Source organism: Vicugna pacos, chromosome 2, assembly GCF_048564905.1.
Source record: "Vicugna pacos chromosome 2, VicPac4, whole genome shotgun sequence".
In the NCBI taxonomy this organism is placed as follows: Eukaryota; Metazoa; Chordata; class Mammalia; order Artiodactyla; family Camelidae; genus Vicugna; species Vicugna pacos.
Window position 1 is genome coordinate 113,061,101 of NC_132988.1, and position 27,580 is coordinate 113,088,680.

Genomic DNA, 27,580 nt, shown 5'->3' on the forward strand with positions numbered 1-27,580 from the left:
CTAGTGGCTCTTTAGGCCAATGTCATGAGCCAGAACTAGGAAACAGAAGGAGGCCCAGACCCCTCAGACCAGGCAATTCCCCTGGTAATCCTAATGAAACCCTTCAAAGAACTAGAAACTTTCTATTTTTTTTATTACTATAATGGAATTGCAAATTGGACCATGTTTTAAATTATCCTGGTACTATAGGCCAAACTGATTTTAAGAACTAAAGTTCATTTATGTTTTTAGAAAGCTTTTTTGAACAGACTGAACTATAATTGCCATATATACAAATTTTTTCCCAGCTGTGGTTCTCACAATCCCTTTCGTGCTTGAAAGGTTTTATTGTGGTTTTTTGTTTGTTTTTCTTAATGCATAGAGGAATGAGCATTTTGTAAAGTGCTTGCAAATCGCAGGCAGCCACCACAGTCTCTCAGTGCCCCAGAGGACTCAGAAGAGCTCTGCTTGCTAGCAGACACCTACAGCATCAGAGGGTTTACCCCACCCTGTTGAAACATCCCAGTTTGCATCTAGAAACACACACAGTCTGCTGAGTAAAAGGAAGAGAAAAGCTCCCCCTGATTCTGTTCAGGTTTACCCCCCACCCCGAAGTTAAAAGAATTCTAAATGTGGCTGAAACCTCCAGAGCCAGCGAAGTGTTGTGAACTCCCCCAGCATGTGCTGGTCCTACCTTGTTTCCCTGAGTCCCCCAGCAGCTGCCTCTTCCTCGTCTAAGTATAACCATCCTTTCCAAATATGAAATTCTGTAATTAGGAATTAGAATGTTGTAGGATATTCTGAGACTTCCCCTCAGTTTAAAAAAAAAAAGTATAATTGGTGAGATTTGCCAAAGGGAAGCCTTATAACAGAATGACAGAATCCTTCAATATTTTTAAGTAAAGAGAAAAGAAAATCATGAGAGGCCATTAGATGGGAAGAGAATTCATGCAATTCCAAAACTTTTTCTCTCCTATTTCTTGCTTTTTTGCCATAACCATTTTAAAGACAGGAATAAACAGTGTGATGTTAACCTGTTAAACTGAAACTTCTTCAGAAAGAAAATACCCTGTGCTCTTGAGCTTCTGGGTAAAATTTAAAAGAACATATATTCTAGTTCCTTTTAGCATTCCGACGAATGGCTAGGTTATGTAAATTACCTTCCTTATTTTTTTTTTTCAACCTTTGAGATTTTTGTGAAATTATCTGTAAGTAACCTTTTCTATTGTATGTATAGGTCGAAAATTCAGGCTCAAGAACAAATGAAATTCATAGCATGTCTTGTAACAAGGAAGGTAAGTTATGAATTTCATAGGAGGAATTTTAATATTAATTACGATTACCTAGCAAATGTTCTCTCATTTAATTCATATGATCTGGTAAAGTGAGTGTTGACGGCATCACATCCGCAGGTGAGGAAACTGGCTCATGGAGAGGTCCAGTGGCTCATTCAAGGCCATGTAGCTTGTACTTGGTGCTTTGTACTTAAATAGCTACCAGAACTTTGCCGGTAACCTCACAACGGATTTATCCAATGTAAATACAAGGTGTATTGTCCCTGTGGTTTGTACCGTAGGACAAGTTCTGTGTTAAGTACTCAACTGTGTTGCCTCCAGACAGGCAGCCTCAGTGTGGTGGCAGAGAAGGGAGTCACATTCGTGCGGCTTGTCACCCAGGAGCCAGCCCTCAGTCCACGCAGCCCTAGGGGCTGCCAACTCCAGAGCGATCATGCTATTCTCAAACAAAATGTGGAATTATGTTGAGTCCTTATTCCAAGAATGGAGAAAGAGGTCTTAATCCCCTACACGGTTATTTTTATAACGTATTATGTGCCATATTCAATCAAAGCAAAGCAGCAATAATTATAAACTCCCATGTACTCATCACCTAGATTTGTCTTATCTTAAAATGACATAAAAAGGTTAACATTTGCTTCATAACCTTTTTTTTTAAATGTTACAGATATAGTTGAATGCATATTATACCCTCCACAATCCCCATCTTTTTTTGTCATATTGATATGTATAATTCTAGTTAACTTTATTTCAGTGGCTCTTTAGTGTTACACTGTGTGACTATACCACAGTTACTGTTTTACTTCTTTTGTTAGTGGACATTTAGGGGTTTTGCAGCTTGTCCCAGTCACAGAGAGAGCCACCATGCACCAATTTCCCAGTGCACATGCAGTGTCCCTATAACTCTAGATGTGGAGCTGCTGGTTTGATAGGCACCTCTTCAGCTTTTTGAATGGGCCGCATTGTCCCCAAGTGTGTGGCAGTTGTCACTCCACGCCTTCTCCCATGTTTGGTGTTGTCAGACTTTTGGTGTTGAATGCTTATAATCTGATGATGTTGAAACAGGATCTTTCATTTTCCCAATTTATTACTCAGAGATATCCAGTGATGGAAGAGACAACACGGAAGCCACAAGAGGTCATAGTGTTGGAGAAAATCCTACTAAAGAGGTGGGTTTTCATAAGAAAAGTCAAATATTTCATGTTTTATGTGTGGTGTTTCCTTCTGTGCACAAAGGCTTTGCTTCTTTGTATGTATTAAAAATTGAGAGCATATGTTAAGAGTTCTCCACATCACTTTGACTTGTTTATGCTCTTGTAAGCTTTAGGTAGTTTGGCAGGTCCAGGATTATTTGGGCATGTCCATACTGGATAGCCAAGGATGTTTTTTCATGTACTGCCTTTCGTCAGTTCCTTAGTGGACCACTGAGAGGAGAGAAGTGCTGCCAATCAACTTATGACATGCCGTCAGTTATAAGACATAGCTTGATTTCAGAGATGGTAAATGAGAATTCTTTTTAATATATTTTAGAGAATTATTTTAGCATATTTTAACATATTTTAGAAATAACCAGAAGTAGATTTGGATGTTTTGAATGAATTTACATTCAAATCTTAAAAAAAAAAATAAAGAAGACTCAAGCTTATAAAATGAATCTAATCCAGATCTAAATGCCAGAAATATTATTCTAGATTTTTAGAAATTTTATTCCAAAACCTAGAAACTAATACAATATGTGCCCTCTTTTAGTAGGTTTGGATCCAAATTCTACTGCCTTTAATATAGTCACTCTTAATTCCAGGTTGAAGAGGAAGAAACGGATATGCCTAAAAGCAAAAGGAAGAAGCAGTACCACTCTTCAGAAGATGAGCTAGGTACTGAGAGCATTTGTGTTTCTGTTTCAGACGTGTTTGGGAATCATATTATCTTCATATCCAAAATGGTGGGCCAATAACATAGAAGATTCTTGAGGGTAGTAGTTTTTTTACTTTATAACGCTTGAGTCTGGTTTGTTTCCAGACTTACTTGATACCTCCAGGGTCTTTCTGGACTTGACTGAGAAGCTGGATTGTTCCTGCAGAATACCCAGCCCCTGGAAATCACAAAAACCCAGCGTCTCTCTGTCATCTGGGCCTGGGGCCCAGCCAGATGTCACTGAGGTCCTTATCTTATATCATAAGCAGCCCCCGCCCCAGAACTAGTGAAGCCCCGTAGTAACGTATATGTGATAATAGCCCTTCTGTGCCTCGTACGGTTGTGGTCTCGGTCCGTAACGACGCCATTGCTGCAGTGATGGAAGTGTTCTCTGTTCGCCTTGTCTAGTAGTAGCCACCAGCCATGTGTGACTTGAGCATTTGAATGTGATCAGTGAATGAAAGACTGACTTTTTAATTGCATTCAACTTAATTTAAATTTCAGTGGCCACACGTGGCAGGTGACTCCTGGCAGCGCAGAGGCTTTTACACTTTGATTCCTGACACAAAGTGCGAACTTAATAAACACTTGTTAAATAATATGTGGGAAAGAATGGATAATTAAATGCTTTCATTTTTTGGTTAGGAGCATGTGATCATTTTATAATTACTGAGTTCATGCTGTAGGCAGATACTATTCATGGTACTTTATACACATTCCTAATAACTGTGGGTTAGGTATTGTTGCCATTTTATAAATAAAGAAATTAAGATTCTGAGAAATTGTGACCATCTCCACCAAGTAAATCTGATTCCCGAGATCATGGTCTGAATCACTGAGCCGTGCCTCTTAGGTGGTAACTCATTCAGGAAGCTAACGGTGTCTCTGGGAACTCTGTATGTCCTGAGCCCTCTCCATAGAGGCTACTGCTTTGTTGGTGTCATTTGAGCATTTGTAGATTTTTTTGTTTTATTTTTTATTTTTTTCACTTTGCTAGGGCCAAGGCCAGTGTTTAGTGCTCAAATCACATGACATTATAAGGATGTTTAGAATAACTTTGGTTTCACTGCATCATAAGCCTAAGAAAGAAGTCTCAAATGGTCTTAAAATAGAACTGTGCATTTCATTTTTCATTTAGCTTTTATTCCTTTGTGATTCTGTCCAAACTGATTTACAGATGATAATCCAGATGTCCTGGATTCCAAAATAGAAGCAGCAGAGAGGCAATGTTCTGAAACTGAGCCACAAGATGCAAAGGTATTTTTTCCACATATTAATTTTAAGTTTTAGAAGTAACCTAATTATATCACTGTGAATACTTACTTTATCTATATATATATAGAGAGAGAGAGTTCTTGTATCCCTTTTACTTTATGTATCTCTAATAATAATCACTTTATTATAAAAGAGGTATAATTTTTAGGCTCTCAAAGAAAAAAATGTTGCACTTAATGATCTTAAACTGCAAGACTGTATTAATGCCACATTTTAAATATGATCATTGCTTAGGTTTTTGTTCAGTCGTTTTATTAACTTCTTTAGGTTTCTACCTGCTTTCTTCCAAAATGTAGTATGCTTTATTACAGATATACTTGTACCTGAACAGTGAAATTCAGTGATACATACTATTTAAAATTTTTAATATTCGTCCTTCTCTTTACCATACCTCCAGCCCCTAAAATATAGGTAGTCCAACGATGGGCCCTCCTCAGTTATTACTTTTTTCTCCTATGTTCTTTTTTCCCCCAGATTGGATTTTTTTTTTTAATTGAAGTACAGTCAGTTACAAGGTGTCAGTTTCTGGTGTACAGTACAATGTCCTAGTCATGCATATACATACATATATTCATTTTCATATTCTTTTTCATCAAAGGTTATTATAAGATACTGAATATAGTTCCCTGTGCTGTACAGAAGAAATTTGCTTTTTTTAAATCTATTTTTGTATATAGTGGCTAACATTTGCAAATCTCAAACTCCCAAATTTATCCTCTCTCACCCCTTTCCCCTAGTAACCATAAGATTGTTAACTATGTCCTGCGAGTCTGTTTCTGTTTTGTGGATGAGTTCATTAGTGTCCTCTTTTTTTCTATTTTTTTAGATTCCACATATGAGTGATATCATATGGTATTTTTCTTTCTCTTTCTGGCTTCCTTCACTTAGAATGATGATTTCTAGGTCCATCCATGTTGTCCATCCATGACATTATTTTACTCTTATTCTCATCCGTGACTCAGGAAAGTGGCTCACGATTTTTTATTTCTGCTCTTACCATCTCTTGTTCTGGGCCCAGGCTTCTCCATTCCCTGGTAGATACCTCTTCTTAGGTGTCCTCTTGTTTCTGAGACTCAGTACTTCTCATTGTCTATTCAGTCTCCCTCCCTCTTCTCATTCTCTCTCTTTCCCTAATTCGTTTTTCTCCACTTTGTTCTGTATTTGTCAGCTTATAAAAGTATTTGTCAGCTTATAAAAACATGCAGCTGACTTCCAGCTCACTGAAACCAGTTTGTAGTCTCTTTTTCACACGGTAACTGATAAACTAAATAAAAAGTAGTAGAAGAATTTTAACAACGAAAGCGGTAAAGTCACACTTTGCCATGAATTTCAGTTGGTCATGGCCAAGGAAAGAAACTGGCTTTTAAAAAGCCCATCACTGCCCTGCCCTATCCAGAACAAAAGCCTCGAGATAGTACTCCTGAATTTGGAGAGAAGCAGTTAAAGGGTATACTTTTATTTTCCCTTCAATTTAGTGTAAATTTTTTAGTGTTAAATTTAAATATACTCTACCTTAACCATTTTCATTTAAAAATCATATATACAAATAATAACATTATAAAACAGTATTCTGATTTTAAATTTAATTTGTATATTTTTGTTTATAATTATATTAGTATTATAGTACAAACAATTTGGTATTTCATGCTCAAAACTTTTTTTGCAACTAAAGGCAAATAATTCAACTGTTGAGAAATCAGCAGTTCTCTTTGTTACCTTCTGCTTTATCCCTTTCCCCCAGTCCCTCCCCTCCACCACCCAACAAAGAAAAAATAATGCGTTGTAAATCCCTTTCAGTTCTTTCTTTGGAGTTTCTCTTAAAAAGTCCAGGGTGAGGGAGCTGAGTGACTTCCTCTTTGCAAGGAAAAAATAATGGCCTTGTTGCTTTATAGTTGAACCTTATCTCATGCTTTTCTGCCTGCAGAATTTGTTATCTTTTTATATAGTCTCCTGAGCAGCAAAATAGTTACTTTTTAAAAAATTTCCAACAAACATCTGAAATACTGCTTGGAATATGTTGTTGAAATTGAAAGGAAAACTTTGGGGAGGGTAAGGGGAAGCAGGGTCAAGTATGAAAAAGAAGCTCCTTGTCTTGTTCACCTTCTCTGTAGGAAGAGAATTCTGAAGATTTGGAAGAGTTATTGAAAACAAGTTCTAAGGCAAACAGCTCTGCTTCAAGGGCCATGGAAGAAAAAGGTGAGCAGCACGTCTACGTAGAGAAATTGTTCTGAGAAGAGACTAATGCTTCAAAGCAGCCAGCACATCTCTCACGAGGCTCCGCCAGCTGAAACTGCAGTTCGCTGACTTGCCTTCCCTTTTGTAACACAGTCTGATGTGCTGAGTATCACTAGGGCTTAGGATTTGTAGTTTGGATCCTGTCCTACCCAAAGTGTGCTTCTTATCAGCTAACCAGACTCCAGCTTATTAACTTCGGTGGTGTCCGCCTGAGAATGGAGTCTGTGTGTGCACGTGACAGGGACGACACAGGTCCCCTCGGTAGGTGTCCTGGCTGACTGTGGTCCCCAGCAGTGAACAGAGCTCTGCTCTCTCTGCAGATGAATATAGCAGTGGTGAAGCTCCTGGTGAAAAGACAGAGCAGAATGATGATGACAGCATAAAATCTCAGGAGGTGAGGAATGTTTTTCGTATTTATTTGTTTAGATTCATTTAAGTACTAAAAACAAATAAAATGCACTCAATGCTATTCCCCATATTTCTTAAGTACTTTTGAAGTAGCTTTTTTTTTAGTACATCGGGACAGCATTTCATGCGGTACACTTGATCACTGTCATCTTGATTAATTCTGTTCTGTATATCTTCATTTTATCCAAACGTTTGTATGAGACCTAATTGTGTCAGCCACGTGGGATCGGCCGAGAGCTGTACCTTGGTGTCCATGTTAGTTCCTAACTTGGCAGCTTAGCACGGCCAGGCCAGGCACCAGTTCAGGTCAGAAAACAGGGCTGCCGAGCCCTGGAGTCTGGCAGGAAGAAATGGGGGCAGCAGCAGGGTGCGCAGAAGGCCTGCGGCAAGTGCCGAACGGGACCCAGTTTGAAGAGGCGACGTCAGGGACTCCTGGAGGCTGCAGGAGCAGGCATACCTCCAGCACTACCCGTTACAGGCCCCTTCAGATTTGCGAGAGCCCAGGAGGGCACAGAATCCTGGTGACGTGAGACAGAGGCCCATAAATCAAGGGAAACAACCTGTACACCAGCCAGGTCTTCTAGACATTGCCAAGTTTGCCAGTCTTGATATAACTTTTTAATAGTTCTGTTTGTTTTCAGTGGCCTCCTTTTTTTTTTTTTATAAGTAATCACATTTGGTCACAAGTGACTAGGACTAAATCCACATTTAAATGGACACGTATATTTATTACAGAAGTAAAAGCTAACACTGAGAGCTTATTTCCATTACCTAAATCCCATAATCCTCACGACTCGGTAAATTCTACTCCAGTTAGCAATGTTTATCAGGTGAGGGAATTGCACTGAGAGCAGTGAAGCACCAAACCCAGGATCACGTATTTTTTAAGAGACGCAGCTGGGATTTGAGACCTCTGAAGAGGGAACTCTAAATCCTATTTTGGGAAGACAAACTATTGCATAATACAGAGTGAAAAATTTTTATTGCTTTTTTTTTCTTTTCCCCTTAGGAAGATCAACCAGTAATTATTAAAAGGAAAAGAGGAAGACCTCGTAAATACCCTGTAGAAATAGCATTAAAAACAAGTAGGTATTTGGTGTCTTTTCAGTTCACATGCAAGAGGTTTTCAAACTAATTTTCTAAGACTTGTATTTTTCATTTTTTAGAAGATGACTACAAAACAGATACTGGCATCGTCACTGTAAGTAACTGCAAAAATGAGAACTCAGACATCTGCTCTTGACCTAGAAAGAGTTCACTGCACCATTAGTATTTTCAACTACCTTTTTCTTAAGTATTTGAAAAGCTTTAAAAGACTTTCATAAATAAAACATCAAATAACCATTCCAAAGATATTTTGATTACTGATAGCTTCATGTAAACATAATTATATCAGTTGTAATTCAGTCTGGCTCTATCCTCACTTGTGAGCTTGGCATATAAAAATTATTTAGGGGCTTATCTTCTTGTCATCCTTGATTAAAGTATGGAAAATAGATGTTTTGTATGATTTTTAGACAGTAGTTTCTTTTTGGAAACCTTCAAAGTGTCTCACCATCTTACTACTTTCTGTGGAGTTAATTTTATAAAATGTATGCTAGCTTCAGTGCTGGAAAATCCACAGTACTGCTTTATCTTTTCTGACATTCTTTATCTTTGGTTCTGAAGTGTATACCCAACAAAATTATTATATCAAGGCTTCATTGCCTGGGTTTCAGTGATAGCATTGTTAAGGGGACAAAGCACGCCCACTGACCTAACAAAAGCAAGTGGGATTCAAGCCCCAGCTCTGCCACTTACTTGCAGATCTGTGACACTGTGCCAATCGTGTGACCCTCTCGAGACTCCCATTTCCTTGGATATAACAATACCTGCATTAATTATCTCATGAGAATTCTTACAAGATAACAGAAACAAAGAGCCACATGTAAGGGTGTGAATGCATTTACCAGCACGTAAGATGGTTTGCCAGGGTTGGGGGACCTCCAGTGAACGTTTCCCGGTGCAGCAGCAGAGTGGCCAGGGAAGAGGCTTGTGGCAGCCCTAGTTCTCCTTCTGGAAAGGCCTGTGTGTTCAGAGTCATAGGCAGCCATGGCTTGGTATAGTCAACTGCAGAAAGTAGGTTCCAAATATGCTGCCTGTGTAATAAACAGCAGTTCTAAACCTTCTTTACATTATTGATTAACTTTTTGTGTTATGATGACAAACGACTGACTTCAACTTTGTTTTTTTAAATTTAGGTAGAACAGTCTCCACCTGGCAGCAAACTGAGAGTGATGCAAACGGGTGTGTGCCTGAAGCCCTGCCCTGTGTGATCTGGGGGTGGGGGGAGCTGGCTGTCAGGGAAGGTTGTAGAGTGTCACGCTTCTCAGTGATGCGGGTGCCTTCCTTGGTGGAAAAGGCTGCCCTTGTAGCCATGAGAGACCATAGCTCTTGGCTTTTCCTGTGATCTGAGTCATTCTGGGTTCTGTTAGTCTGGAAAGCCTTCAGGGAGGAGGGCGAAGGCAACAAAAAGCAAAAGAGGGAAGGCACCACTGTGTCCAAACCACACTTTGCAGGACATGTGTCAGGGACAAGTAGATCAGCGTGGGGACTGGCACTCTTATCAGGAAGACAGGAGTTCAGCCCAAGAGGCTCTTGTTCTCAGAAGGAGAATTCTGAAAGCAGCCTGTGCAGCTTACAGAGCTAGGATGCAAGAGAGAAAATTGTTTCAGTGAAGTATTTTTGGCCTCATTCCAAGGAGAAAAAAAATATTCCAAAATGCTGATAATGTTTAGCTCTGGGTGGTGAGATGATAGGAGCCCTCCGTGTTGTTACTGCTGCCTGCATTTTCCAGAGTGTTTACCACGTGTATATATTAAATTCACAGTTTAAATCTTTTTACATAAAAGCAAAAAGAGCAATTGGTAGATTTTTTAAGTGTTGACATAGGCAAAGAAAGATGAATACGACAGCTATTTTGAATCAAATAAACAGCGTGGTCAGATCAGGAAAGTACATGTTGTGATATCAAGGCAAAGCAACTGTGTAATTTAAAGGTTTTCCCACATTTGACTGTGTGTGTGATCCTGTGATCATGCTTTTTCTTGTCTCTTTGAAAATTAAGGAGGTTTTTTTTTTTAACAAAAGGAGATTCTCCTAGTATTTCATTTTTAACCATTTTTATTCATAATTTTATAATGTAAATTCATAGAAGAAGAAATCTTTATAATTCGAATGTCCTTTAAAGACTATTTTAAGCCATGTGATTATGTTTGAGGCTCGTTCATCAGTCATTTTCCGAATCTGGGTAACCCTTTTGAGACTGGATTCTTCTCTGTGGGCCTTGTTCTTGGTTTTTAACTCTTCTCTCTGTGTTAGCAAAGTGAACTTGGAGAAAAGGCAGCGACACGGTCTTCCTCACTATTAAGTCCACCTTTGGGTTATTGATTGTCTCATCAGCATCCTCATAATTTTAGCTTGACTTTTTTTTCAACCAAGATACATTCTCAGAAAATGGTAACATCTACAGAAAGCAAATATATAAAGAATAGGCAAATACAACCTAAAATGGGCTTATGAAATGTCACTTCTCTAGATACCATGATATAAGTGCGTGGAGGCGAAAGAATCCCACCTACCACCCCACCTGCTGGTTATGTGACCCTGAACTAGTTGCTCAGACCTCTTTTTTCCTGACTACAAAACGGGGGTTGTACTATATAGAGAGCTACATTGTGGTTTCAGTTAAGTCTGTAAGCCTGCCCTGTGGTTCCTGCTGCATCTGGGGGGGCTCCCTAGTTGTCCCCTCCCTCTTCCCTTTTCGGGTTCAGGGGATTTGAGCTGAAAGAGAGACCATGAAGGTGGTGTAGCCCAACTCCTTATCTCACAGGTGAAAAAACTCAGGCTTGGGGAATTTAAGTAATAAGCCCAGATCACATAGCTTATTTGTGACAGGTCTAATATGCAGACTTCAGCGTCCTGGCTTTTGTTCTGCCATGCTCTCTGCTTAGGTATTCCACCTCGACCTTTGCTTGGCTGCTGCAAAAAATAATGATAAATTGTGTAACAGTACCTTAATTAGCTCTGGTACATTCATAGACTACAAGGCAGACTGTTGAAATTTAATGTGATAAAGTATTAATGCAGAGATTTTCCTTTTCTTAAAGATGAGTCCAATAAAGAAACACTTAACCTACAAGAACGAAGTGGAAGCAATGTAAGTGTTAATGCTGTTACCAAGACGTGAGCTTTAGAAATAAACTTAGTAGATGCTCCAGTGACCACCCTTTCAACTTTAATTTTATTGCCTTTAGGATGATGAAGAAAAAACTGTGGCGAGTGTGCGGCGGAGAGGAAGAAAGCCCAAACGTTCGCTCACTCTGTCGGATGATGCTGGTACGTTCCTGGCAGATCCTTAATTCCAGAGTCTTATCATTTCAGAATCACCTTTTTAAGAGGTTTTCTTTGGAGGAGGGGAAATCCAGTGGGGTGCAGCTAGTATTAATATTACATAAATATGTGTGAAATGGCTCTAATCCTGTGTCAGAAATGGTACATCCCAGATGCTTTTCTGAGTACATGTGAATTTTTCGCAAATGCTGGCTGTGAACTGCCTAAGTAAACTATCCCAAATGTGTTTGAGATTAAGTTAAACAGTTGTGAATTGCAAGTGCTGAAACAAAAAGGAAGTGGAAAACCACTTCTTCTGCCTCCAGGTCTCTAACATCCTATGTTCCAAACGGCGTGACTCTGCCCTTGGGAAGTGTACAATCCAGGTGTTACCCTTCTCTCTGAACAGAATCCTCCGAGCCGGAAAGAAAACGCCAGAAATCAGTTTCTGAAGCGGCTGAGGACAAGAAAGACCAGGATTCTGATGAGGAAGAGGAAGAGGAGGAAGAGGATGAGCCCTCTGGAGCCACCACAAGGTCCAGCGCCAGATCAGAGGCTCAGAGGTAACGGGGCCACGGGGAGCTTCCAGAGCCAGCAGGCGGCTTCAGGTTTCTCGGGGTTCTTCTCTTTGACTCAGTCCCACCACTCGTCAGCCCTTTCCTTTCGGTTTATCTTCAGAGAGCATATGCTCAGCCCTCTGACATTTCAGTTCCGCTTGGAGAACCCGTTTTCCTTCTTAAACCATTTCTGAGGATCACTTTGGAATCTTCGCCAGGTTTTAGTTACCTGTTTGGTAGATCAGTTCCTTTACAAATATTTATCGAGCGTGAGCAGATACCTCTGACGCTGTGCTGGAAACACAGGTCATACATCGCAGCCCCTGCAGCAGCGCGCTTAGCTGTGGCGCGAGAGGAGCAGCCTGCCCGTCCCTGCGCTAAGGTGCACCTGGGACAGGTCCGCCCCCCCGAAACCACCTATGTGCAGCCGTTTTGGACTTGCGTACATTTCCCAGAGTACGTTCTCCCAAACCCTAGAAGAGCCGGAGGCCTCTGGAAAAAAGAGGACCGTGGTCAAATGCGTTTGGGGAGTGCCACTGAGTTCTCTGTCCTTCTAAGCCACACTGTACATTGACATTAAGGGCGTGTCCTAGTCCTGAAGGGAGGAGACCTGTTTAGTTTCATCAGTGGGACTTTGCACACCCTCACCTGTGTCACTGTGCCTGTTAACCTCAGCGTTCCCTTCCCCACAGCACATTTTGAGAAACGCTGCGTCTCTTTACAGTCTTAGCTTCCTCTGAAGCAAGAATACTTTGTTTTTAATGTGATTCACAAGCTGTTCATCTTGGCATCGTCTTCTATAATCTCACTACCCAAGATTAGTCAGAAAGTTCGGGAATATTTATTTCAAGAGTATCACTTACTAACATCTGCCACTGTAGTAAGTAATATGTCTACATAAAGATGTAAAATCAACCTATTTCTAATTCCTCTAAACTTGTACATTATTAGCCATTCGTGCCCTGGTTAGTTTCTGAGAGAATCAGATTTTAGAGCCAGAAGACTCGCGCTCACAGGGCTGGAGGTGCAGTGGTGGTCGCACAGGTGTTGTCTAGGAGGCGCAGCTCAGGTAGACGGAAGCCACAGAATCAGGGTTCCTGCTGGTAGAGAGAATAGGGGTGCACTCGGATGAGACACCGCCCAGCACCACTGCCTCCCCCTTAACAGTCCTGGAAGATCGTCCAGTACAGTGGAGCCCAACCCAGAGAAGGTTCCGTAGCTCTTCCCGGCATCTCCCCCTGAGTGTCTGAAAGTAGCTAACAGATTTGCCTTTTAAGATTCATTCCACAAAAATAAACCATATGTGACGTGTGGCTCTGCAATCATCTGGGTTACTGGTGCTTCTCAAATGCACTTGAGGGGCTGTGACTTACAGGCGGTTCTTTTCCCTCCAGATACCTCGGCCTCGGTTGATTGGTTCCAGGCTCTGGAGTGGTTACAACCTCACAGATTCTCAGGGTTGGGTGGGGTCTGGGGAGGTACTGCCAACCCGTCAATGCCTCCATCACTACCCAGCAGCTCCTCTGGAAGGGTCTTTCCGCCTCTGCACATTGCCTCGGGGCCCGGGAAGGTCACCTCCCCGGCTCTCTTCCTGTGTGCAGTGGAAGCCGCCTCCCCGCAGCTTCTCCCCTGGGAGCCCCCCGTACAGCTTGCTCCAACACACTGGGGGCCAGCTTCCAGGTCTTCTCCTTTTGTTCGTTCGCTTCAGTTTACCTTTATTTTCTTTAAGAAGCAAATGTTCTACACGAAGTATGTGCTAATGAATCTGGAAGAGGACTGTCCGCCGTGTCTCCTAGACACCGCGCCTCAGCTCGCCCCGGCTTGCTGGCTCCCTCGGCCTGAGCTGCGCACCAGCTCAGCTCGGGAGTCAGACCTCCTCTCCCTGATACTGGGCCCATCGACTGTTTGGACCCAGTAACGGGGCCTGACCATTCAGCTTCGTGAACTGTGCTTTCATCAGTCTTGGCCCCTCGTTCTGCTCTGGTGAGCACTTTGGGATCTTATCTCACCAGCCAGGGTATTTTCTGTTTATCACAGATTCATCTTCAAATCACAACATGCCATCCTGCACAGTGAAGGCAGAGCCAGAGTCTTGCAAGCAGAGTTAGTCTTCATGATGAAACGCAGCTCTGCTTCCCAGCAATGGGCCAGAAAGCCAACCGTTTTCCTGCTTGTGGTCCCCATTCCCTGCCTTGCCCTCCAGGAGCCTGGACCTTTCTTGAGTCCCAGGGCCTCGCGTGCCCAGTGCTCCCCTGCCCAGTGTTTCTGTAATCTGTTTCAGAAAGCATCCCAGCGAGCCGTCTACATGCACAGCATCCAAACGTGGCAGCCCACAAACAGTCTCTCCTAGACATCGCCAAAAATCAGTAAAAGAGAATTTATTTACCAGCAAAAAAGCAAATCTCCCCCAGTAGGAGGCTGGGTCCTGCCTACACTTCGGGTCACTTTTAGCCCTGAGACTGTTTCTGGTGCAGTGATGCTTTCTTCCTGAGTTTCTCTAAGATTTCTGTCTTGCCGAACAACTGTCTTTGGGAATCGTTGGTTTCCCAAATGGAAACCTACCCCAAACGGACCAGGAAGAGCGGCCAGGAGGAGCCATGGTGGCCTCGCCAGTCTGTCCCACCTCCCGGCCTCCCGCACAGGCTTGTCCTTGTGCCTGGGAGTCTTGCATGCTGACTCCCACCACCGGCACCAAGGGCAAGCATAGTTCTTTCCGAGTGGTCACAGATCTGAATGCTTGGTTAAATCGGTGCAGCATGATCGAGCAGATAACAGCCCCGAGCACTGGAGGGGCAGCGAGGCAACAGGAGAGCCCCCTGAGGCACAGCCCCTGGCCCGTTGGCGCCTTCCCGACCGCCCAGTTCACCTTCCCGCTTCCCACAAGTTGTGCCCAGCCTGCTCCAAGCCTTTGCTGGTGCTGGTTCTTCCTTGAGGAGCCCCCTCGCCACCAGCCCCCAGGCAGCCAGGTCCTTCCGCCCGGCACAGACACCAGCCCCCTTCAGGACGCCACCCCGCCTGCTTCGGCCCATCCTCCTCCTTCCTGCTGCACCTCCGGTCAGGGCTGTGCAGTGAGGGCGGCCGAGGCCACTGCCTTCAGTGTGTTCCTTTTCCTTCCCCCCTCTGAGTTATAAACGTCTTCCTTGAGATCAGGGACTTGTCTTGCTTTCTGTACATTATAGCATCAAAAACTAAGACTTCACAGTATACAAAAACTCCTCTGATGTCTCATCACGTTTGATCTTCACAGCGCACTTACAACGGGTATATGCGTCATCGTCCCCAGCTTACGGAAAGGGGGCAAACTGAAGTGCCAGGCACATTGCACGTAGGCTGTCCCATCCGTCCTTGTTGGGTACAGTGTAGCACTTCTCCTTGTTTTACGTGTGAGGAGACTCTCAGACAGGCCTGATTCATTACGTCTCAAAATTGAATGTGCAGACCACTCACAGAGGCTCTTGCTAAGATGCAGGCTCTGATTCTGTAGAGACAGATAAACAAGATAGTGACTTTAACATGATTAATTGAAGTTTCTGACAAATCACTCTACAGGCAGAATGGAGAGCAGGGATAGGCTCCTGGCAGGGAGACGGGGCAGAAAACTCTTCTCAAGTTCCTATGCCTTCTCTGACGCCACTGGCTGTCCTGCACGAAGCTCGGTCGTGTCCCTGCTCAGACACAGGCTGCTGCGCTGCTGTGTTCTTGCCAGTTGTCTCAGCGTGGGACCGGCTGTTGATTTCTTTATGTTTTAGGCAGAAGAACTAGGGCCTAGAGAAGAAAGTGGATTTGACCAAGGGCAACACGTCGAGTGAGGCAGAGCTGAAGCAGGCACGGGCTTCCTAACTGCCCCGCCGGCGCCCTGTTTGCACGGGAGGCCGGGCTCCTCTAGAGCCTCCTTTTCTGCTGTGTAGCGGTGACCCCGGTTTTCTCTTCTCGGCTCTCAAGTTTAGAACCCTAACGTATTTTAAAGAACTCCCAGATTGCTTGAAGCAGCTCCTTTTAAGTCTTACCTCGGCCTCGACTTTTGTTCACTGCAGATCAAAGGCACAGCTCTCCCCTTCTGCCAAGCGCAAGAGAGAGGCCAGCCCTCCCGGCGCGCGCACCAGAGGCCAGCAGCGCGTGGAGGAGGCCCCCGGGAAGAAGGCCAAGCGGTAATCCTGCCTGCAGCGCCCCTGCTGGTCGACTCGGGGACACAGTGGAGAGAGGGGGCGGGCCTCGGGGCCACAGGCTGCTGCCTTCAAGCAGGGGAAGGACGTGCATGTGCTCCAGGTTCCTAGGTGCAAGCTTTTTCTTGTTATGTTCTAAACAGCTTTATAAACTATTGTTCATAGAAGGTATTATGTACATTTATTTCAGATAAAAGAAAATAAGTTTACTTTGTATCTGAACTCTAAACAAAGTAGTTGTATATTTTAACATTCGAGATTGGGATTTCCCGATGTGACACGTCACTAACGCAAACCCTTCCAGCCCACCAGACACCAGGCTGTCTACCGGTAACCCATGTACAGTATATAAACATGTATAAATAGGTTGTATTTTACTCTGTGTATGATGCTAATCAATGAACACTTTATTTATTTTACAGAGAAAACTTATCTGTGGACTTTACTATATATCTGTTTATTTTATTTTATTATTTTTTTTAATTAAAATAAAAAGGGTTTTAAATGCCATGCAGTCATCAGTAGAGGTGTTTTAGGACGCCGCCTGCCCTGTAGCTATCTGAATCCGACCTGGCAGGAAAGAGGCTCTTCTCGCATGTATCCAAGTCAAGTAGTTTAGCTCAAGAAAGGACCTCCATTTCTTTTCTGCTCACAGTTGTGACTCTGTTTTTTAAGAATGTCACTTGTTTTTAGATTATACTCACATCTGTGACTTCACTACCAGCCCCACCGGCACAGGAGGTTCTGGGTCAAGTGAAGTTACATCTGTCACCGCAGCAGAAACGCCTCTGTGGGTGTTCGTTCCTCTCCTCTGTGCTGTTCCGAGGCTTCCACCCATATGTTCCATAGTGTCTTTTCAGTGATGAGAAATGCATTGAAGATTAGGTCACTCCTGTCTGTCGAGCTTCAGGATTTTATGTTGTTTTATACACAATGATTTCAAGATAGAAACTGGCTTTATTGCCAGGTTCTTTTTTAAACATGTTTTAACTCCCATATGAGCAAACTGTCCAACTTAAGTTTTTCATAAGATTTCTTAAGATCAAATTTGTCTCTAGCAATGATGTGATGAGTTGCCAAATAATTGAGATTATTTTAAAATGTTTTGTTCATATTCTTGTTTTATAATTAAAATTTACATTCAGTGTGTGTGAAATTTTTTTTTTTGGACTCTTACTGTAAGGTGGATATTTCTGTCATTTTACATTGTTTCTTACTGAGATTTTATATATAAATTATAAAATGTTTCCCAAAACTTGCGTGGTCAGATATTTTTTTTTCCCTGCTTTAAAATCTCTCCCTGTGAAAACTGTTTTTTCTCTCTAAATAATTGATCTTAGATATACTGTTCCATTTTCACATCATAATTTGAGTCCGTGATGGCCTCTCTCTCGGTAGATCTGGAAGGGGCTTGGGAGAGGAGGAACATGAGAACTCCTCACTTTCACTTATATGGTTGAGTTTTACCAAAGCTCAAAAATGTAAAATGATTTGCCTTAAAGTTAATTAAGAGTAAGAAGCCAGACCAGGTTCCAGGACACAAACTCCTTGGCTAACCATCTTTGCACTGTGAGCTTGAGATCAGTTCACCAGAAGTGCACACCTGAAAATGTGCTCTCAACATGAAGCCACCGTTACTCCGTTGAGTTATGCCTGCTCCAGGCATGACCTTACAGGGATTAAGTAGTTGGGTTGTGAGGAAATGCTACCTCTTAATAAAGTTGGAAGTAAACATGGGAGCCGCATAAGGAATTTTCCAGTGGGGAACTCAGCTAAAGTCATTTAATCTCCAGTGGTTCTGAAACCCATGTAGGGAGGAGATGCCACCCCGTGGGGCACTGGTAATACATGGGGGCAGTTCTTGGTCATCACGATCATTTGGTGCCACTGGTACATATTCGGTAGGAGGGAGGAGGTCCGGAAGCTGAGCATCCTACAATGCACGGGACAGTCCCTGGCCCCACTGCAACGTCTAGCCACAAATGCCAGTAGCTTCCCCCTAAGAACCCACAAAGAAGCACTTGCACGCCATCTCAAACTTGCCACTTCCCTGGTCCCAGCTTAGTTCCAACTGCCACGCTTCACTGCTCCTTCTCTCTGAACCTGAGCAGTCCCGCATCTGCAGAGCTGACACAAGGCTGGGATAATCCAGCAAGACGTCCTGAAGGGGCAGTGTCCCCTGGCTGAAAGTGATGTGGCTAATTCCTCTGCAATTGCAGCGGGGCCTCCCTTCCCTACTGCAGGCCTCTTCCCTGCCCCCTCCCCTCCCCACCACTTAGACTTCTTCAAGACTAGAACCCACCAACTCCAGCTGGCCAAGCCCACTAGTTAGGAATGGCCATCAGGTGAGCTTACCGTGAGTTAGCCAAGTTGGGAGTGAACCGTCTTCTAACCCCAGGTCCGGGTCCTTCCTGCAGAGCCCACGGGAGAAAGGATTGATCTTCCCACCTCTACAGCAGGCTTAGTGGCTTCAGGGCCGTGATACAGGGAGGCCTTGCCCGACGCCACTACAACTGGTGAAATCTAACTGACCTGAGATTGGGATGGAGGAGATGATTCCAGCTCCATGTTCTGTTTTGACTTTTATTTTTTCTTTAACTGAAGTATAGTCAGTTTACAATGTTGTGTTAGTTTCTGGTGTACAGCACAGTGATTCAGTTATACATATACATATTCCTTTTCATATTCTTTTTCATTATAGGCCATTACAAGGTATTGAATATAGTTCCCTGTGCTCTACAGTGGGACCTTGCTGTTTATCTATTTTATATATGGTAGTTTGTATCTGCTAATGCCAAACTCCCAATTTTTGGGAATTGTTAATCAAGACTAGTCATACTTTTTCTGAATGAGTCTTTTTCACTGAGCTATACCCTCCCCCTCCATTAGCTTTTTTTTCTTTTTTTCTTTTTTTTTTTTTTTGATGGGGGGCTAATTAGGTTTATTTATTTATTTTTTTGATGGAGGTACTGGAGATAGAACACAGGACCTCTTGCATGATAAGCAGGCCCTCTACCAGTAAACTCTACCCTCCCCTCTCCATTAGCTTTTAATAAATGTGCTCCCTGTCACCATTGGCAGAATCTGCCCCATGCTGTTTTTTTTTCAAATGTCATCCTCTCAAAATAAGTTTATCATGAAAACTCAAAAGTTGTTATTCTATGCAGAAACCAATTTGTCAGTCTTCCATAAGTCTCACTTGAAAGCGTCAAACTAACATTTTTTTCATGCCTAAAGAAGTATTCAACAAGAATTTGCCTTTTCCTATTGTGGCTTGTGTGTCCCTATTTACCCTCAAACAGTGTTGTTCATTTCATCCCTGTCATTTGGAGTCTGCTGGTCCTTCAAAAAGATTATTTCCCCAGTAAACATTCTTGGAGTATCAAAGAATACATAATTGGTCATTTCAGAGTCTTAAAATGTAAATCTAATCTTTAAGTGAAATCTATGTCTCAATAAATGTGTCCAGTAGAAAACAAACTATGGTTACCAAAGGGGAAAGGAAGGGAGGGATAAATTGGAAGTCTAGGATTCACAGACACACACTACTATATACAATATAGATAAACAACAAGTACCTCCTGTATAGCACAGGGAACTATATTCAATATCTTGTAATAACCTATAAGGGAAAAGAATATATATGTGTGTTTGTGTGTGTATAACTGAATCACTCTGCTGTACACCTGAAAACATTGTAAATCAACTACAATTCATTTAAAAACAAAACTAAGAAAAACTTCAATAGATGTGTCCACTCTCCACCCCCGCTCCCTGGACCCCTCCTTACTTCCGACCTGAATATGGATTGATTCTAGAGAGATGTCTTTTGCTACTTCGCTAAGAGCCCTTTTTGAATGCACAGGAAGCGCGGGTCTCCAGCCCCGGTTCACCTGCCTTTGTGTCGAGATTGTGTCTCAAACTTCTTCCTTTGACAGTTGCCAGGACAGCTCAGTCCCATCTGTTCCCTTGACATTCCATTAAGCCCGTGTGCTACCATGATATCCTGTCCTCCCCTTCCTGTTTCTAGCCACATTTACTCAGATGGAGTGACAGAGTTTGCTGTAATTCCGTGACATAAATCTCCCCAGTGAGCTCTCTCCCCCTATCCCAACCCCCTTCCTCTGAAAGCACAGTCTTCTGGCCCTTTCCCTTTGCAAAGCCCGTCCAAAATACCCCATGATGGAAATAAACATCTCCAAGTTAGGCCTCAGAAGATGATTTAACAACAACAAAAGAAACTGAAATATGTTATTTGTGCTAAAAGGCGAGGGAACAGCTACGTAAGGGAGCAGGCTGTCTTCTCGGGGGTCCTGATGCAGCGGCCGCACTCTGCGTGACCTTGAAGAAATCACCTGGCCTCTCCACGTCTCAGAGTCCTCATTTGTAAATAGGAGCTCTGATACCTGTCCCTCTGATCGCAGGTTGTGTGAGGACAAAGTGAGGCCACTCATTCAATAAACATCTGCTAAGATTCCAGCACGTGCTAGGCCCACTCTAGGCATCAGGGACGCCAGGGTGAGTGTTTACAAGGTATCCACACAGCTGCCCTCCCTCAGAGTGGTTTGTCCTCGTGGCTGACAAGCATCCTGTACTGTGCATGTACCACACTTGACTTACCTATTTTTTTCATTGACATACAGTTGATTTATAGTGTTGTGTTAGTTTCTGGTGTAAAACAAAGTGATTCAGTTATACAGATATATGCTCTTTTTCAAATTCTTTACCATTATAGGTTATTAGAAGATATTATAGTTCCCTGTATCTGGAAAGGAAAAAATACATATATGTATAACAGGACTGCTTTGCTGTACACCTGAAACAAGCATTGTAAATCAACTGCACCTCAATAAAAAATAAAATTAAAAAATAGTAAAAAAGAAAAAAGGATATATAATGAATGCAAACATAACTACCAAAATAAACCGGTTTTTTAAGTCTTAAATAAATAAAGTCCCCTGTGCTATACAATAGGTCCTTGTTTATCTAACAGTGATGTGTATCCGTTAATCCCAAACTCCTAGTTTATCCCTCCCTTCCCCCTCTTTGCCCTTTGGTAACCATAGTTTGTTTTCTGTCTGTGAGTCTGTTTATGGTTTGTAAATATCATTTGTATCATTTTTTTAGATTCCACATAAGTGATATCATATGATATTTGTCTTTTTCTGTCTGACTTACTTCACTTAATATGATAATCTCTAGGTTCATCCATGTGGCTGCAAATGGCATTATTTCATTGTTTTTATGGCTGAGTAATATTCCATTGTGTGTATGTATGTATGTGTGTGTATATATATATATATATATATATATATATATATATATATATACCACAAGTGCTTTATCCAATCATCTATTTGTAGATGGATATTTAGGTTGCCTTCATGTCTTGGCTACTGTAAATAGTACTGCTATGAACATTGGTGTGCAAGTATCTTTTTGAATTAGTGTTTTCCCTGGATATATGTCCAGGAATGAAATTGAGACTTATCTTACTCTTCATGAGCATTTAGGTAATTTCCGGGTTTTTGGAAACTGGAAACTGAGGCTATGAGCATTCTGGCGTACGTCTTTAGGGAAACTTGCCTACACATTTCTATTGAGTTAGTTCCCTTCTAGTCTTTCTAACATGTCAGAGAGGAGGTCTGGTTGGTGCTAGTGAGCTGTAACAACTCTCCAGCTCTTGTCAATGTGTCCTTATAACAGAGAGCCAGCCCCAGGCCCAGAGCCTTCAGCATCCTAGTATACACAGCTAGTTTACTAATACTGTTTTCTCAGCATTCTATATGCATTTTTTTTAAAGATTACATTTGGTAAGCGGTTACTGATGCTCCATATGTATATTTATATGCAAACATATATATTATCTATATGTTATTTATATGAAGGTTCTTTTAAAAGTGAGGTGTTTTTCCAAGGTTAAAAGGTAGTCATTTAAATAAAGGTATTAAGTAAATAGACACTACAGATGGAAACACACAGAGGGCAAAAACATGAAAAGGGGGTATGAAAGGGCTGTAATTTAGGAAACTCTATTCTAAAAAGCCACTCTTTTGAATGGCACTTCTTTATCATCACTGGGTGGCAACTTGCCCGGATGAGTCAGTTTAATTAAAGACAAGTTGCTCAGGTCTGTGCGGTGGGGGGAGGGGGAGCGCTGACAAATCATTCTAAGGTAGTGAGTTTCCTTGTTTCCAGGAGGAAAAGGTCACAACACATAGGGGTGGGAGCCTCCAGAAGGATTTAGGACTAAAGTAATATAATATGTGAGCTGAGCCTGCCGGGTAGAGAACAGTAGCTTTTTAAAATAGCACTTTTTCCTGTTTCCATGTTCTTTCCCAGACCTGGTGGGTCAGTGGGATCTCCACAGTGCGGCATGGGACAGACGGCACACAGGTGGGAGGAACAGGGGTGAAGGTTCGGAGGGGTTTCAGAGGGACATCAGCGAGTCACTTGTTGTGTTAGGAGCTGGGGAAGTGAGGCAGCACCTCCAGGAATCAGTGCTTCCACCCCCTGCTATCACCCTGGAGCTTGGGGTCATGGATACCAGAGGACCTCTGAAACTTGACTTGGTACCCAAATCTGTGACCACTCCTTTTTCCAACTCATATCCCTAATACTCAGACTCCGGCAAGTGTTCACTCTTCCAGGACTTCTAATTCATTGATCCTAAATCTATCACTTTCCTTGTGTCATTATTTTTGCCCTGACCCAGCTTAGGTTCCATGGTTCCCTGATTATAAACCCTCCTTTGCAAACAGCCTTAAATCCCAGGCTGCTCTTATTAGAGGTCCAGCAATGCCCCAACCCTGAGTTGCCCAACTGTCCACCCACCCTGTGCTGGAGAAAAGCACACACCTGTGCTAAATGGTCACACTTTTAGGTCATGGATGTGAATCTCAAATACACCCTCAATCCTGCTCAGCTGTTCTACCTTATGACCCTGAATTCTTCCCTTCCCATTGTATTAAATGGCTTTTCTCACCTTCTCCCTACCCCTCTAGTCCTCCCTGCCCCACTCTCTGTGCTCAGCTTGCCTCACACTTGTCGAGAGAATTAAATACAGTAATAAATGTTAAGCATCTGAACAGGACCTGCATCTCAGTATGTGTTCAGTAAATGCCAACCGTGGTTATCATCACTTCCTTGTCAGTCACTGTGATAAGCCCTGCAATAGCCTATAAGCATCTGTATCATTATCTTTACCAAAAACCAACCCCTTTCACTTCTTAAGGGCTTTACCGTTTTCTCTTCTCTCCTGCATTATCAATTGTCTTCTTCATTGGATGATTTATACCAACATAGAAACATATTCTAGTATCTTCTTTCTAAAGATGAATCTTTAGCAGTAAATGTGATTATCAGGGGGTTAGAGGGGGAACAGGACAGAAGTTTAAGAGGGACAGGACAGATGCAATGAGTAGTAAACGAGCACTAGAGATCTAATGCACCATATAGGGAACAGAGACGACAATACTGTATTATAATCACCAGACTTGCTAGGAGATTAGATCTTAGTTATTCCAACCACTGAAAAGAAGTGATAGATACGTGACATGCTAGAAGTGCAAAGGACAATCCTATAGCAAGATGCAAATGTATCAACTCAACATGTTGTACACTTTAAATTTATACAGTATTTACCATATAGCACAGGAAACTATATTTAGTACCTTGTAATAACCCATGAAAAAGAATCTGAAGCCGTACACCTGCAAGTAACAAATATTGTAAATAAACTGTAGTTAAATAGAAAAATTATGCAATATTATGTGTCAAATATATATATCAATAAAAATGATTTAAAATAAAAGTAAACCTCGACAACCCACTGAATGGGAGAAAATATTTACAAATTATATGATGGACAAAGGGGTTAATATTCAAAATACATAAACAGCTCATACAGCTCAATATCAAAAAAACAAATGACCCAATTAAAAAAAGAGCAAAAAGAACTGAATAGACATTTTTCCAGAGAAGACACGCAAGTGGCCAACAGGCATGTGAAAAAATGTTCAACATCATCAGAGAAATGCAAATGAGAACAACAATGAGCTATCACCTCACACCTGTCAGAATGGTCATCATCAAAAAGACAACAAATAACAAGTGCTGGCGAGGATGTGTGGAAAAGGAAACCCTCACACATTGCTGGTGGGAAGGTAAACTGGTGCAGCCACTATGGAAGACAGTATGGAAGTTCCTCATATAATTAAAAATAGAACTACTATATGATCCAGCAATTCCACTCCTGGGTATATATTCAAAGAAAATGAAAACACTAATTTGAAAAGTTACATGCACCCCAATGTTCATAGCAGCATTATTTACAATAGTCAAGATACAGAAGCAACCCAAGTGTCCATCAACAGATGAACAGATACAGGAGATGTGATATATATATATATACCATATATATATATGTGTATGTGTATATATATACCATATATATATATGTGTATGTGTATATACACACACACATATACACAAAGTGGAATACTGCTCAGTCATAAAAAAGAATAAAATCTTGCCATTTGCAACAACAAAGATGGACTTGGAGGGCATTGTGCTTAGTGAAGTAAGTCAGACAGAGAAAGACAAATACTGTATATTATAACTTACATGTGGAATCTGAAAAATAAAACAAACAAATGAGTATAACAAAAGAGAAGCAGACCAACAGAGAACAAACTAGTGGTCACCAATGGAGAGAGGGTGGGGGGAGGAGGGAGACAGAGGTAGGGGATTAATAGATACAAACTGCTACGTATAAAATAAGTTAGCAACAAGGATGTATCATACAGCACAGGGAATAGGACCAATGTTTGATAATAACTTTAAATGGAGTATAATGTATACAAATATCAAATCACTATGTTGTACACCTGCAACTAATAAAACAACTATACTTTAATAAAAACCTAAATAAAAAAATAAAATCTAAATTTGAAAAATTAAATAGCCCCAAATCACCCTCTGTCACGCTGCTCTGCTCTAATTTTCTTCAGAGCGCTCACACCACCTGACACTTTGCCCACTGCTTTACGTAGGCATTTGTTTCTTGGTGGCACTTCTCTACTGGAATGGTAGCCTGTTGAGGGTAGTGCCTTACAGGGCCATGAGCCCCAGAGCCTCAAACAGTACCTGAGATATAGTAAGCACTCAGGAACTTCTTGTTCAATACAAATGAACAACAGGAAGAGACTACAGTAGGGAAATTGGTTGGGAAATTTTGCAAGGGGAATCTGGCATAACATCATGGGGGGGGGGGGGGCCCAGGATAGTTACTTACAGACAGAAATACAATAAATTCAGAAGACCTTCTTAGTATTTCACAAGCAAACTCAGTACAAGGAACAGCAGATAGCATCTTCCCCTCTATCCACGCAAACCTGCTTTTCCTCCTTCATGCCACCCCATCCCCAAGAGCACCATCATTCATTCACCTACTGTCTAACTGACAACCCAAATGGAAAAAACAAGACATGAGAGACAAGACAGGCTTGTTTGTAATACCTGAGCTTGCCAACGTTTAGGGTGAGATACTCCGATTAGTCTCATGAAGAAGTCAATTTCTGAAAAAACTGAAGAGCCTGTCTATGGCTCCACTAAATCACGCAGGCTGCCTGGACCCTGAACAGCCATTCTGCGGGTGCCTGGATCCAGTTCGCGCGCGGGACAGCCCGGGGAGCCAGCAGAGAGGAATCTAGCAGGTTATCAGGCCAGCAGGGCTCTGGGATCCCCCTGCAACCGCCCAATCTTCTCTCCCTGCCCTGGAGTGAGGGGCATCTTCACTGGGGATCCGGACTGTGTCTGGGTGAGCTTTTTAACATGGAAAACCTTCGATACTATACCCCTGAGAACATGAGATTGGGGAAACAAAGCTTGGAGGGAAATACTCCGTTTCATAAACCAACGTCCTCTTTTTGGCTCTACCTACCACACTACTTCTCTACATCGGTACCCGTACATCCCGCAGGGGTGCCCGCTAGGTGGCGTTCGTCCTCTACTGTACCCAGGCCGGTTCGGGAGTCTGAACATTTCTTTATATACCTGAGAGGTGATTGCCAACGCTGGCTTTTTACAGGTAAGAAAACTAAGCTCCAAAGGGAAAACGTCTTCCGTGGGGATGTATGGCAGCATCTCAGAGCCTCGAGCATACCGCAGGTCCCCATACTTCGGAACTCAACGAGCTTCCAACACCTGCCCGTCTCCCTCTACACACGGTTTAGTTTATTGATTATCGTCATATTGGTGTGTTTCTTTCTACATAACAAGGTTTAGGGTCAGATCCTCAGGCCTTAGCATTCTTTTATTTTCAAAAGTACAAAACCAAAAAAATCGTTAGATTTGCCTGCCTGAATCTTTGATTTCCTTAAGTTTTAAGTTCCTTTTCTGATGAATGCATCACATAGAAATAAGTAAGGAAAACGATGAGAAACATTTAATTAGAATAAATGTGCAGGTTTATGAGGGAAAAAGTTTAGAGTAGAAAATCCAACTGGGTGGCATGAGACGAAGTCAGATTTGAATCCTGATTTAGCTGCTTACTAATGCTAAAGTCATTTAAATTCCATGGGTCTCAGTTTCTTCATCTGTAAAATGGGGATAATAATGTTTTCTACTCACTCCACCCTCAGAGTGATTAAATAAAACAGTAAGCTGTAGCTCTTGGCACATTGCTGGTGCACACCATTTATTTAAATATAAAACTACCTTGGCCCATAATAATGGTCTGATACACCTGGACCATGTGCGTGAAAAATTCTGGTGGGGTCTGGAAACAGATGACTCAGAAACCCAGGTGTCAGTGTCTGCTGGCGGGAAAGTGGCGGATAGCTTGACGCTCGAGATGCTTCAGATGCTTAAGAGTGCCCACGAGAGCTTGCGGATGGGGAGAGATGTTAAGTCCTAGGCGCGGCCTGCCTAGATCTGGCTCCCGCGAGGCGAGCTGGCACCGCGTCCCCTCTCTGCCTGCCAACTCGAGCAGTTCAGCAACGACCTCAGAGGGCACCGGGTACAAACCTTCGTTTTTAAGGACTGGAAACCGTGGTCCAGAGACAGCAGGTGACTCCGGTCAAGGCCGTCGGCGTCTGAGAAACCCGCGGGGCCTCCCATTGCAAAGCAGCCTCTGGCGGTCGCCCTCAGGCTGCTCTGGGCGCAGCCGGCGGTCTCCTCCCCGAGCCCAGGGCGCAGGTGGAGGGCGGCAGGCGCCCGGCGTGCGGGACCCCACCGGAAAATCCCAGCGGACTCGGGACCGGAGGGCGCGGGAGTGTGCGCAGCAGCTTGCGTCGCGCTCCCCATCCGGCCCCCTCGGCTCTCCCACCCCAATTCTGCGCTCCGCCGGCGGAAGCCTCACCTCCCGGCAGCCTTGCGGCTC

At 42.7% G+C, this 27,580-nt stretch overlaps 1 protein-coding gene across 2 annotated transcripts in view; it reads left to right on the forward strand.

The window, feature by feature from the left end:
• BOD1L1 (biorientation of chromosomes in cell division 1 like 1) overlaps positions 1–17,452 on the forward strand; it is a 48,736-nt gene extending 31,284 nt beyond the window's left edge. For both annotated transcript variants that reach the window (XM_015242524.3, XM_072946209.1), the window contains 13 exons: positions 1,217–1,274; positions 2,370–2,443; positions 3,076–3,148; positions 4,366–4,445; positions 6,575–6,659; positions 7,019–7,092; positions 8,116–8,191; positions 8,273–8,307; positions 9,347–9,392; positions 11,255–11,304; positions 11,402–11,483; positions 11,887–12,040; positions 16,069–17,452. In XM_015242524.3, coding sequence (XP_015098010.3) covers positions 1,217–1,274; positions 2,370–2,443; positions 3,076–3,148; positions 4,366–4,445; positions 6,575–6,659; positions 7,019–7,092; positions 8,116–8,191; positions 8,273–8,307; positions 9,347–9,392; positions 11,255–11,304; positions 11,402–11,483; positions 11,887–12,040; positions 16,069–16,186 — 1,005 coding nt within the window. In that variant the 3' untranslated portion in view covers positions 16,187–17,452. The remainder of the gene's footprint in view (positions 1–1,216; positions 1,275–2,369; positions 2,444–3,075; positions 3,149–4,365; positions 4,446–6,574; positions 6,660–7,018; positions 7,093–8,115; positions 8,192–8,272; positions 8,308–9,346; positions 9,393–11,254; positions 11,305–11,401; positions 11,484–11,886; positions 12,041–16,068) is intronic.
• Positions 17,453–27,580: the final 10,128 nt, after the last annotated feature.